The 14212-nt window shown below is 39.4% G+C and overlaps 1 protein-coding gene across 5 annotated transcripts in view; it reads right to left on the bottom strand.

Moving 5' to 3' along the window:
* Window positions 1-14212, bottom strand: part of Cdk8 (cyclin-dependent kinase 8) — a 170158-nt gene that overhangs the window by 9999 nt on the left and 145947 nt on the right. For all 5 annotated transcript variants that reach the window (XM_089236458.1, XM_089236459.1, XM_089236456.1 and 2 more), the window contains one exon: window positions 6619-6703. In XM_089236458.1, the coding sequence (XP_089092584.1) occupies window positions 6619-6703 (85 nt within the window). The remainder of the gene's footprint in view (window positions 1-6618; window positions 6704-14212) is intronic.

The raw sequence follows: 14212 nt of genomic DNA, 5'->3' as shown, positions 1-14212 counted from the left end.
TAGATATAGGATTTTATGGGCTGGGATAAGATGGAGAAATGCTGAAAAAAAAATCTGGGGGGGGGGGGGTATATGCAAGACATATTTGAGAGAGACTGGACTGAAGTATTATTTTTTATAGATTAAGAGGAAGATAATTTATGCTCTACAAAGCATCTGTATAATCAATGGAAGAGACTTGGACATTAATATCGAGACAAACCCTGAAAGAAAAGTTTGCTGGTCTGCCAGAAATTGAGCTACAATATTTTTGTGATTTTTGGGGAAGTTCATTAACAAATTTACTACTGAGAAACCATCTTTTCATTCCTTATTGCATGCAGAGTAGTGTGATGTGATAAGGAATGAAAAGGCATAGAAGCCCCTTCCAACTTCAGCAATAGGTTCCAGGTGGTAACAATCGAGAGGATGATTTTTCTCAGCCCTCTACTCAGTGTATCATGCTACTGTGTAAGTAATAAGGAAAAAGAAGTCTGTGTCTCTATAGCATATTGGTTAATGCATTTACCTTGAAAAATCACAGAAAGAGCATGGTTTGATTCCCGCAAGGACCGAAAACTTTTCTTGAAGAGTTCATTTCACCATTAATACCGAGAAAGTACCTTTCCTTAATGTTTTGTAGAGTGAGAAAAATCATCTGTAGAATGTTTGCTAAAGCACATAAGAAAGAAAAAAAATTGATTCACCTAAGCAAAGCCTTGAAACTAGAGATGCGAGGTGAGAAAATTTTCAGAGAATGAGAATATTCTCCTCGATTTAAAAATTACAGAATATGTATAATCAAGAATATCCTTTTTTCATTCTAAATAATGACACTTTTTTCTAATTGTTTATATTTATGAAATATTCAGTTTTCATTGACTTGGAATCAGTTTTTTCAATGAACACAAAGGAAGTTAGTGTACCCACGAATGGATTACAACAACTGCATGGGGTTGTGCTTTGCAGGATCAGCACGATAGTGTACATGCGCCTTTAATTTCGTATCACTCACATTTCTTGGCAAGTTGTGCAATTTTGCTATGTTGGATTAATTTTCTTGCTTTTAAAGTGAAACATCTCTCACTAAATAGTCATAAGACTGAAGAAGCATTCGGAATTACACAATAGCATAAATAAGCTTTATTCCAACATTAACACTAGCTACGAAGAAACACGGCCGACTGCCATGACTGCCAGAAATCATGACTGCCCAACAGCAATTGAACGACGAGCGCGTATTGAAGCTCGTGCTCTGCACTGTTGCCAAGTCATGCATAAATATAACACCTTTCCTTCTAAATGAAAGTCTGCACTAAAATGCACGAGTTCAGTTAAGCAACTCACTACACACACCTAGTCTTTCAGGTGGTCGCCTGCGACGTCGTGATCGCCTCAGATGAGGTGGTGATGAATCAACAGCTTGAGGATTACTTGCCTTCATCGGTTCATTTCTGATGGACTCCGCATCCTCCGTCTGATCGGGGCCCCTCTGATACCTTGGAATCATCTGAACGCCAAGAGTCTGAAGGTGACACCAAAAGCTGTTGATGCAATTGGCCCCACTGCCAAATCAAGTGACCCAAAGGAGCACTTACTTGCAACATGACCCTACACCTTGATGCGGAGACCATTCCTGGAATCACCTTTGGTCCACTTGTGTAATTCCTGCAACATACCTAATCTTCAGGTGCAAACTTGGGTTTGAGGTCGGGATCCGTCGCCAGATATTGACCCGGTTTCAACAGGTCCAACCTGCTTCTCATACTCTGTTGAACATTGCCGTACCTGGAGCTTGACCAATTGAGGAGACATGTGTCCTTCGATAGTGAAACTGAAATCTATCAAGCCTTTTATGGAAAGGGCCACCCTTAATTTTCCTCAACGCATCCTTCATAGAGCGCACCGCTTTTTCAGCCAACCCATTTGACTGCGAGTGATACGGCGCAGCTCGAACATGGATGACCCCATTCCTACAAAGGAAATCTGAGAACTCCTGACTAGTGAACGATGTTGCATTATCACTGACGATTGTCCTGGGCAGTCTGAATCTCGCAAAGAGGGATCGTAATGCAGCGACCGCAGCAGGTGACAATGTTAAGGACACCGGAATAGCTTCCAACCACTTAGTGGCAGCATCCACTACTAACAAAATGATGGGGTTATCAAACAGGCCTGCATGGTCGATATGAATTCTGCTCCAAGGCTCCGTTGCGGAAAGCCATGGTGCCAAGTTTGATGGAGCAAAAGAAGCTTCGACTTGATAATCGATGCATGAGCGTACCAAGTCTTCAAGGTCCTTATCAATATTTGGCCACCACACAGACTGTCTAGCCAAGGCTTTGAGAGCACCCATGCCTTGGTGACCCCCCATGAAGCTCGGACAGCACATACTTCCTGTACTTTGGCGGCACATATATTCTATTCGCGCGTAGAATAATACCGTTTTCCACCAACAAGTCAGTTCGTCAGAGACAGAAAGGACGAATTTCAGCTGTTACATGCCTGGGTCAGCCTTATGCTATGTATCTCTTCACTTTCAACAAAACAGGATCAGCATCTAACTCCTTCTGGAAATGAAATCTGGTCACCGGTCTGGTCATCCATAGATTCCAGCAATAATATTACAACAGCAGGCATTGGAGAATCAGCCACAGTTGTCGGCACAGGTAGCCTACTGAAAGCATCAGCATTAGCGTGAGATGATCCTTTCTGATATACAATGTTGTACGAGTACCCTGATAGTATAAGCGCCCATCTCTGAATGCGAGAAGCAGCCATTGGAGCCACTGGTTTAGTCTCAGAAAACAGCCTTTCTAGGGGCTTATGATCGGTTACCAAAGTGAACGTTCTCCCAAGCAGATATTTCCGATACCGTGTAACCCCGAAGACCAACGACAAGGCTTCTCTTTCGATCTGGCTGTAGTTCCTTTCCGCTTTCATCAGGGATCTAGATGCAAAAGCAATAGGATGATCGCCTACAGCCGAAGGATGGAACAACACAGCTCGTACTCCGTACAGACTAGAGTCACATTCGAGACGCACTTCATTATTTTCATTGAAGTGGACCAACAAAGACGTAGTCAATTTTTTCTTTGCTTCCTGGAAGGACTTTCTCTCCTTCTCAGTCCATTTACAGCATGCAGTTGTACAATGGTGCTAGCATAAAGGACATATTTGGAAGAAGTATTGAATAATATGTCAGCAACCTCAGTTCATCCGCATTCTTTGGCTTAGGAGCCTTTTCAATTGCTTCCAACTTTGTTTGCACTGCATGCAGTCCTTCTGAATCGATTCTATGCCCCAGATATTGTATTGACGCCTGCATGAATGAGCACTTCAAGGGATGCAGCTTAATACCAGCATCCTGCAAAGTACACAACACTTTGCTCAAATTCCTTAAATGATCTGAAACAGAGCTGCCTGTTATTAGCAAATCATCTAGGTAGCATAACACATTTTCATGACCTTGCAAGAGCTTGTCCATCTCTCTCTGAAAAATTGATGGAGCTGACGCTACCCCAAAAGGCAGTCTCGTGTATCTGAACAAACCTCTGTGACTGTTAATTACTAGTAAGTCCCTGAAAACTTACGTATCCGATAAGTCAACCTTTGAAAAAGTCACTCGCCCTGAAAGACGAGCGTACAAGTCCTCGACCTTGGGTAATGGATACCTCGAGATCTGTAGCAATGTTGGCAATGAGCTTGAAGTCACCATATAGGCGAATCCTACCGTTTGCCTTCAGGACTGGTACTACAGGTGTCACCCATTCCGATGACGACACTCATTCTAAGACACCTAAGTCTATTTATTTCTTCTTCTATCTTCTTCTTATAAGCATAAGACATGGGCGAGATTTGAAGAATTTTGGTGAAACACAATCTTTTCAGACGAATCTTCACATTTTTCAACTTCCCTAGACCCTCTGAAAAAGGTTCTTGATGTTCATCCAAGATGGCCTGCAAGTCCCAAGACGAAGATTTCACGTCAACCTGGATTGTGTTTGTAGAGCCAGCTGGATCAATAGTGCACATCACCCCTAATTCGCGGATCCAGTTTCGACCCATCAAAATCACAGAACGCTGATCCACCACCAGGATCGGGAGCATTTCACATTTGGATTCGTACTTCACAGAAATATCCATCATGCCCACTATCTTCAGACTATACCTTGTAAAAGACCTGAGCTTGATACGAGTGTCTTTTAAAGGTGGAAATCGACATTGGTGCTTCTTGAACATCGAATAAGGTATCACAGAACAAGGTGCTCCCATGTCCACTTGCATTACTATAGGTAACCCTTGAATCACGACTTGCACAGTGAAAGGTAGTGGGAAATCAGACATTTTGAGTTCAACGTCAACACATCAAATGCAGGAGATGAGTTATCCAGCTGGTTGACTTGATTCACTCTGTTCACACAGCGTCCTTGGCTTTTGACTCCGACACTCCATCTGTACTTCACTGACTGGCGTACTCTGGCTAAGTGTCCTGTTTTTCCACGTGAATGGCACGAACTCTTGGCAAACTCGCAAGCTGAGGACTTGTGTTGTGCCCACTCACACCACACGCATAGCAGGAAAATATAACCTTGGCTTGCAGCTGGTGATGACCTGTGGAACTCTTCTGTGGCTACTTTGCTTGCCTTTGCTTCACAAACAGCACTTCCGCTGGAGAAGTGTTGTCCCCACGCTGCTTAGAGGCGTTTTCCGAGGCCGCTTCCATTGACATCGCGATCTCTGACGCCCGATTGAAAGACAGATCTCTTTCGGCCAACAGCCTTCTCTGCATAGCGTCATCATTTATCCCTCATATGAGCCGATCCCGTAGCATTTCCACTAAGGTATGCCCATAATTGCAAAACTTGGCAAGAGTTCAAAGTTCGGCTATAAAAGTTGCCACAGATTCTCCCAGTTCCTACAGTTGAATTTGAACCGCTCTACAATCTCAGACGGAGCCAGTTCAAAATGATTCCTGAGAACGTCTATCAGTTCAGCTAACGTTTGATCCATGGGTAAGGCTGGGGACACTAGACTTTTTTTATCAAGCCATACGTTGGTGCACTCACCAGCGATAGGAACATTGCTCACCTGTGGCCGTTCACCCATAACATTATTCGCAGCAAAATACTGACACAATCGCTTGATATACTCCGAAAAAGATTCTTTCATGCGGTCGGATTCGTCGACTACACCAAAATCTGCCATCCGGAGCATATGAAGAAATCGCTTGAGGAAACTAAACCTACCTCATTAGAGCTTACTTCTATCTTATTCCTGTCCCGCCAAGACGATGATTTTCAACTCCTGCAGAATGACGATAAATCCCATCTTTCGCTGCCGCCGCTGAAACGTCTATCACTAGACATTCACAAAAATGAAGGAGCATTCGGAATTACACAATAGCATAAATAAGCTTTATTCCAACATCAATAGTGTAGAAGAAAGTGCATCAAAGCTAAGAAGAAACACGACCGACGGCCATGGCCGCCAGCACTCGAACGGCGCGTGTGTATTGAAGCTCATGCTCTGCGCTGTGGCCAAGTCATACATAAATAAAGTTTAATATTGTGGACTAAAAACTTCAATTTCTCCTCTTTTTCTACTGACGATTCCTTTCTGCTGTATGAATGAGGTTCTGAAAGCTTTTGAAGCAATTTTAGAATTACTATTGTACAAATTTATTCCACTAAGTGTGACAGCACCAATGTTTTCTGCTGCATGTGCGTGCACACACACACACAATCTTTACATCTTTTTAGAAAGTCTTATTTTTCTGGATATTTGGGTAGTTTTAAAAGAATTCCCTCTCATAGCATACCATATGTAGTTGCCAAATAATGAATAAATTCTGATCCACATTAATCTTTGCTGAACTCTATCTACTGATGTACCAGGTTTGATGATTTGATACGCAACAACATGCAAGGAATCCAAGGTTTTTCTTGTCATTTGTTTTAATCATTGCCTTTTTTATCACCCTATTCAATTTGAAACTATTGTGAATTAGTCTAAACACCTACTTTGAACAGTTCTGTACCTTCTGAGAATTGGGGCATTTTTTATATAGTTCAGGAACCTAGTTTTGTTTGCAGGAAAATAATGAAATGCAGCTTCCTTTCCCAAAGGTAAATATAACCAATTTACCATTATTTGCTATTATATATATTTTTTAATTATTCATAAAACATTTTTTTTTTATATTTTTCATTTTGGAGACATTCATTATCAAGTAAAAATAAGGTGAAGTTATTTATTGTAACTTGGTAATAATTTTTGGAGAATATTCTCGGAGAATTTTACACCTCTTATAAATTACTGGAGAATAATTCTTCCAAAAATAATAAGAATTACTCTCAAGTTATTTATATAATAGTAGTCCTTCCAGAGAATATTCTCCTTGATGAGAATGAATATTTTCAAGTGATTTATAGGCATTATTTATTATATACTATATATTATAAACATATTCTTGAGAATATTCTTCTAAACATATATATTCTTGAGAATGTTATGTCTCTACTTGAAGCAAATTATTTTGAAGGTTTATTTTTGCAATTAGAATATGAGAACTGAAGATACACTGAAGAGAGATACAATGAACTTTAAAATATTTTGAAAACTAAATTTTCTTTTTACCTTATTTGTATCTGATTTGTCTTCTTGTTCATCATCAGTGAGAAATTCTCTTTTAGGATATGGAATAGGATAACCAGAAAAGACGCTGAAACAAAAGAATAGGTTGAAGCCATGAAAAAAAAAAACTTGGAAGACTCAGATTTTTACAAATTTTTGTATATCTAAAAAAACACTCACCAACTTGTCAACAAATTTACAGGTACAACGTCAAAAAATCTAGCACCAGTTTCAACAGTTCTTTTTTAATCCGATCATTTTTGTCATACCAGTCATTTGTCATTTTTTGCACACAAAGACTAATTATACTAGGACTTTCAGTTTATTTCTGATTCTGAATAGCAACATTGAATATTATTATTTCATATGAGGTTGGTGCGCTAACCCCTCAGTGAGGAACTTCCTGTAGCAAAGCATTCTGTCATCATTTTGTTGTATCTCTGCATCAGGAAGGATTGTGACAAGAAAAAATCCAGTATCAAACTTGCAAACCCTCTGAACATCCTTTGGTACAGTAGGCGAGTATCTGGTTGATCTAGGCTATTGTGCCACAGCTCTTCTTATACATATCACCATCAACTTCTTAAAAAATTTCCTCTTTTTTAAAATGTCATTATCATTATCAAATTCTCTTCATAGGCGTATACTTGTACAGGTATACCCGCTTTACCCGATTTCGCTTACGCGATTTTCCTATAACATGGTTTTGAAAAGTTGATTTTAGAAATCAGAACCTGTGAAATTTGACCTGAAGTGTGATGCTGGGCTTGCAAATTAAAAATTCAACATGGTTAAAATGACCAAATTAGTTGGATTTTAAGATTTGAGTCGGACAAATCAAATCCAATTCACCAGATCTCTTTTTAATCAACACCATTTGATAACACTGAGAACGCCATCAGAATTTTAATCAAATAAAAAGGTACTAATAAAAGCTAATAAAACTAGAATATTGCAAGGAATATTCAAAAATCTCTGGCTACTGAAGTTTTCATAAAGAGATCAATAATACAGTTTGTCACCTGAACCTCGACTGTTTCATTAAAAATTTATCAGCTTACCATGCTAGGATCTTCAAGAAAGCAAAAAAATCCTAACTCACAAGAACTAATCAGGAATACTGAAGACGGAAGTAAAAAGTATTAATTCATTCAAATAGCTTTAATTTGCTTCATTTGAAAGTTTGAATAATCAATTCATTAAAAAAAATTTTTGTTGCTGAGAGCTGAGATTTTGTCTATCCTCCTGAAGAAACTCCCATTTATCCTTATCTTACCCATGTTAAATTCAACTCACTTTAGATGACTATTTTGTGGAACCAATTATTCGTGTAGAGCAAGTAATGCCTGTGTAACCCCATAGGCACAAGCTGAAGCATTGTATCAAATTACATCAAACTATTTGCCACAATTTTGATTATTAACCCTATCTCTGCTTACACAGACTGCTTTATATTTAGCTTCTTTCTGCATACCGTAGGTGACTGGAACTTTCTCCCCTCCACTGTCGTTGATTTACCCCACTGCATTTATATATTTTTGAAAAATGTAAAACATTATTTCTGTCAACATCAACCACATTCTCATGTATAGGCCTTGGCCAACATTATTGTAAAGTAGACTCTCTGTAACTCGATATGTGGATAACTCGACTATCCGGATAATTTGACATCTATTATTCCAATATGTCACGAGTGCACCTTAAACACACACTCTCTCCCCCTCCCATCGAGAAACCGCACATCATACATACATACATACATGGGATGCAACACGTGTGCTCTCCTTTCCCTCACCAGGTATTTCTAAGACGCACTTGAGCACCGAATAAGTACGTATTACATAACACCATCACAACTCTGCAGACAGACATTGTGCCTCTGGGCCAATGAAAACCCCTTACAGAAATCAGGCGATTGCCTTTGACCAATAGCAGAGGTCTTCACCAACTTGTTTGGGAACACACGAGGCTTTTACCAGAGAGGTATTGCTGGAGGTTGGACGATCAACATGTCGTGCTTGAAGAATCGTTTATTTACTCTCTCTCTCTCTCCTCCTAACCCCGGGTCGAGATCCCTCAATGTAGGAGACGCAAGAAACCTTGCACCAAGATGACGGTGAGTGATTCAAACTATATATATAATTATTGTGTGTTTAATTTGGTGGAGTGAGAGTGTCCATGTTGAATGTAAATTGTATCGAGTTTAGTGTAATTCACGGTGTCGAAGTAATGAATGAATCAAATGAAATTGTAATTCGCTAATTCGAAAGATTATTTTCGCAATGTCCTGTTTATAATGCCTAGTAATATATAATATGTCGTGCTACTAAACTAGTTCGTTTACATCTCCGGCCGCGTCCGGCGAACCTCTTCAACATAGAGTGGTGCCGTCGACCGGCGAACCTGTGGTATATTTTGCTAGTGTGCACTCTTAAATATTGTCAGGATTAACTTGGCGTAACTATACTGAACTGTCATTATTTTTCAATCATTGTAACGTATTTGTGCTAGCGTATTTTTCCATAGTTGACATAATTTAAAAAAAAACCTAATATGATTGTGTTTCTACCGTTTGTTAAAATATTTCCTTTTATTGAGTGTGTGATTGAATCATATTTTGAACGTATAATTTGTGTTTCTCATGCTGAATTCCAATTATTGTCGACGATGTGATTTCAGTATCGTGATTGAGTTCAATTGTCAAGACCTAAACTGAGCGCCATTTCTATTTCCTTTTCGGATGAGTCTATATGTTGAGAGAAAACTCGTTTTGTTTTTTTTTCGTTCTGAGGGACGATTCGCACTATTTGTTTTCAAGGACACGTTTCGCTTTTTTTCTTCTTCCTCGTTGTCTCCTCCCTCGCAATTCGTGTCATGTCTCCGGTGGAAAATTTTATTCGTGTTTCGTTGGTTTAGTTACGTGATCATTGTTTAACAGATTAGTTTCCCAGTCAGATTTTTCTTTTATATACACATAGGGATAATTTCACACAGCCTTGCACAATTCACAAACATTGAGGTACATTTTGGATTTGAGAGGACTATATTTTATTCTTGTAGTGGTCTCAACCACTAAAAATATTTGACGTGTGATCCTCCTCTTTCTCGCCCCCTTTATCATTCTTAAAACGGTAAAGGCTGCCGCCTGTACACTTCTCCAGGCGAGATACCTTACACAATTTTTCTTTTTTTTAATATTTTTACACATATTTGCCCCTTACGTGTTTATTGAGAGTCGGCTGAATTTTTTTTTTTCTTTTCACACTACATCATGGTTCACGAGGAAGCCCAAGCTCAGAATGTCCAGCAGTTTAACATGTTTCCAATCATAGTAGACACTTACAATTCCATACCCGTATTTGATGGAACAAATTCAGGATTGACAGTGACTGATTTTTTTTCAAGAATTGATCGTGCATCAGCCTTGGCGAATTGGGATGCTCATACTAAGAAAGAGATTGCATTACAGAAATGTTCTGGAGCTGTACTTGCTCACATTCAGTCAAGCTCTCACTTGATAGACCCTATGACTTATGAACAATTTCGTGCTCATGTAATAGACAGATTTTCTTCACCTGACAGACCTGAGATAGTGTTGTCTCAACTGACAACAACAACACAATCAGATTCTGAGAAAGTCAAAGATTTTGCTGATCGTCTTGAGTCACTAGCTCGACGTGCTATTCAGGTCACACCGAATGAACCGGTGGCCATAACAAATTATCGTGACACACTTCTTTTGGCCAGATTTAAGGCTGGCATACTATCTCACATGGAACCACTTATCGCTGCTCACAATCCAGCAACCTTTCGAGAGGCAGTTGACTTAGCCTACCGTATCGAGCAGGCTAGTTCCAAACCTGCATGGGTTTCTTCTTCGTCTAAGGAAACCATTATGCCATCACAGGCACCTTCGCTTTCAGATTCACTTGTTCCCACACTTCTGAACAGAATTTCTTCTCTCGAGGAACAATTGCAAAACTGCAAGTAACACAAAAATCTCCTGAACCACAAATGAGGCACGCTCGTTCTACTCAGACCTCACGTCGCCTTGTCTGTTTTAATTGTGGAATTCCTGGTCACTCATACAAGGTATGTCGAAAACAAAATCATTCATATTCTTTTCGTTCTCAGAGTAATTTTCCACGATCATCTCAAAATTCTTTCAACTCTCGAAATAACAATTCTAATTGCCGTCGAAATTCCTCATTTCGTTCTTTTTCTCCTGGAAATACCAGAGAGTCGGAGTCAAATTCTCAGTCTGGTCGTCAACGAGACAACTCCCCGGCTACCGTCCAAAGCGTGTCAGCTTCAACATGGTCGCTGCTGAGAGTCCGTCCTCAACTCCTGAACTTCCGATTGTCAATGTTCAAATCCATGAACTGACCCTGCCATGTCTTGTAGACACAGGTGCTGCTATGTCACTAGTTACAGACGAGTGGTGTCAAAAGTCCAAACTGACTCGTAAATATCAAGCTGTAACTCCAGCAGTGCAAATGACTGGTGTCACCGGTGAACCAATCGTGATTCGACACAAAATCTCTCTTCGTTTCGACATGAAAGATTGTCATTTCTCCCACACATTTTTTGTCATTCCACACAGTGCTTGTCCGTACTATGAGGCTATCCTTGGTGTGGACTTCCTGAGTGCACAAGCTGCTGCATTCAAATTCAGTAAAGATGGACTGTCATTGACCATTCCTCATCCAGTGTCATCATTCAAAACCTCTGTCGCTTGCACCAAGAGAGACATTGTTAGTCCTCGCCACACAGAACTTTTCATTCCTGTCTCAGTGGCGGAACCTCTGCAATCTTCTATGGTCTTCAATGGTACCTGTTACTTGAACCAAGTTTCGCATGTGGCTCATCTTCTACATGTTCCTGAAGAACACAACACGTCTGCCAGTGTGGCGTTACCAGAAAAATTTCCTGTTTCGAATGCAACTTCAGTACATCTCGTACTGAATCACTCGCTTGAAGACCTGCAACAAGCTCAAGGTGAAGATGAGTTTTGTCAACACATCAAGGACTGTATTACAAACAACAAACACTTGCCAAGATGTTACCAGAACATTAAATTTTTTCACCACAATGACATCTTGTGTGTTTCATCTAAAGCGAAACCGAGTAAAGTGAAAACTGTTCTTCCCAAGTCATTTGTTCCAGACGCTTTATCATTGTCGCATGGTGTTTCATCATCTGCACATGCTAGACATTCACGAACACTCCTTCGTCTTCGACAGAAGTATTGGTTTCCTGGCATCGTAAAGCTGATTTGTTTCTTCATGTGTGTCTTGCTTGGGAAAACATAGACCACAAAACTGTATCGTGTCTCATGTGTCTACCACTGACTGTAAAAATTCATCGACAAATGATTCCCATCTTCCAGATAATGATGATGATAAGTGGACTGATATGACTCAGGTATTTCCAATTTCTTCTTCTTTTTCATCTCCTCAAGTATCTCGTACCTCTACTAATTGTAATTTGAGGTCATTTTTACAAAAAATTGGATGTCCCACATAATTCTTTTTCCATTCACTTAGGGAAGCTCACTTACATCTTATTATTCTTATTGTGTTAAATTTGCATAACCACTGTGTCACTCGTTACTTATGTGTCCACTGACAAGAACTGTTCCTTGTGTACCAACAAGAACTGACCCAGTCTAGTGACTGCATCTACTTCAAGTTCTTGGCTTGTATGTCGTGCATCGAGTCGACTTGTCATGTCAATATATATTCTTTTTTTTTTTGTGTGAGATCTTTTTTTGAATTTTATTTTTCAATTTGTGAAATGCTTAAAGCCTTTTTGATACATCATTAAGTTGGTACAGGCACTCTCACTCGTCTTTTGGGTCACTCACTCGTCATCTCCTACACCTTCCCTATGTTTATATATAATTAAGTATTGGTGTGTATGGCTCGGATATTGCTGTGTGTGCGCACGTTCTTATTATTATTTTTTTTTTTTTAGTTTTTCTTTCCAGCGAATCCTTGTTCTTTGTCAGCATTGAAGTTATGTCATTGATATGTGTTTGTGCATACTGCTCCTTGTGAAGGTGACATGTTTTTTTTTGGGTTTTCATGTGGAAAGTAGTTTTAATGTTGATGTCATATTGTGAAGCTTATTTCTTTTAGGCTGGAAATTTAGATTCTTGGCGCCAGATGCTGAAGTTTGTTATTGTAGTTTTGATTTATTTTTTTGAAGTTGTTGATATATAGTTGTGAAGCTGAATTGTGATTCATTCTTTTGTAAAAAAAAGACAAATGTCAATTTTTTTTTCCTGGAGCAGAGGATATGTACATAGATGGACATTTCTAATTGATTATATCTTCATTGGCAACTACGAAGCACAAGTTTGTCTTAAATTTTTGTTTGTATATTTTATTTGGTATAACACTGTTGATTGTGTATTACACACATACCAACCAAACAGCATTGTTTGATCCATATAGTATACTTGACTGCTGGAACAAAAAATTTTTTTACACAACTTATACTATTGCCATATATTTTGTTTTTCTTTCTGACATGTATTCTGATGCTCAGTTGTAACATGCATACATATACATGCACATACACCATATGTTTTTTTTTTTTGTTGAACTCTGTTGCATAACATTTCATGTTTTGGTTCGTTTTGTTGTACACATTATGTTTACAGTGTTATGTTATACTTGTATGCGATTCACTCTCACCTTTTCTCTCGTGCCATATGTAAGGGTCTCTCACCAGTCTCATTGAAAAATTTTACTTTGTAAAATTTCCCCCCCCCTTCCCGTAGGTAATATGTCACGAGTGCACCTTACACACACTCTCTCCCCCTCTCGCCTTCCCATCGAGAAACCACACATACATACATACATGGGATGCAACACGTGTGCTCTCCTTTCCCTCACCAGGTATTTCTAAGACGCACTTGAGCACCGAATAAGTACGTATTACATAACACCATCACAACTCTGCAGACAGACATTGTGCCTCTGGGCCAATGAAAACCCCTTACAGAAATCAGGTGATTGCCTTTGACCAATAGCAGAGGTCTTCACCAACTTGTTTGGGAACACACGAGGCTTTTACCAGAGAGGTATTGCTGGAGGTTGGACGATCAACATGTCGCGCTTGAAGAATCGTTTATTTACTCTCTCTCTCTCCTCCTAACCCCGGGTCGAGATCCCTCAATGTAGGGGATGCAAGAAACCTTGCCCCGAGATGACGGTGAGTGATTCAAACTATATATATAATTATTGTGTGTTTAATTTGGTGGAGTGAGAGTGTCCATGTTGAATGTAAATTGTATCGAGTTTAGTGTAATTCACGGTGTCGAAGTATTTTCAATGAATGAATAAAATTAAATTGTAATTCGCTAATTTGAAAGATTATTATTTTCGCAATGTCCTGTTTATAATGCCTAGTAATATATAATATGTCGTGCTACTAAACTAGTTCGTTTACATCTCCGGCCGCGTCCGGTGAACCTCTACAACAACTATCCGGATAATTTGACATCTATCATTCCCTTGGTTGGCCCAATACTAATTTCAAATTTCAATGAAAGGGAAACTCTCCAACTCGACACATGTTTGGCTTAACT

Source organism: Pholcus phalangioides, unplaced genomic scaffold, assembly GCF_987345545.1.
Source record: "Pholcus phalangioides strain wild (caught in Gottingen) unplaced genomic scaffold, Ppha-v1.0 ptg000009l_1, whole genome shotgun sequence".
Lineage (NCBI taxonomy): Eukaryota > Metazoa > Arthropoda > Arachnida > Araneae > Pholcidae > Pholcus > Pholcus phalangioides.
Note: the sequence above shows the minus strand (reverse complement) of the source record. Positions and strands in the feature narration are given on the sequence as shown.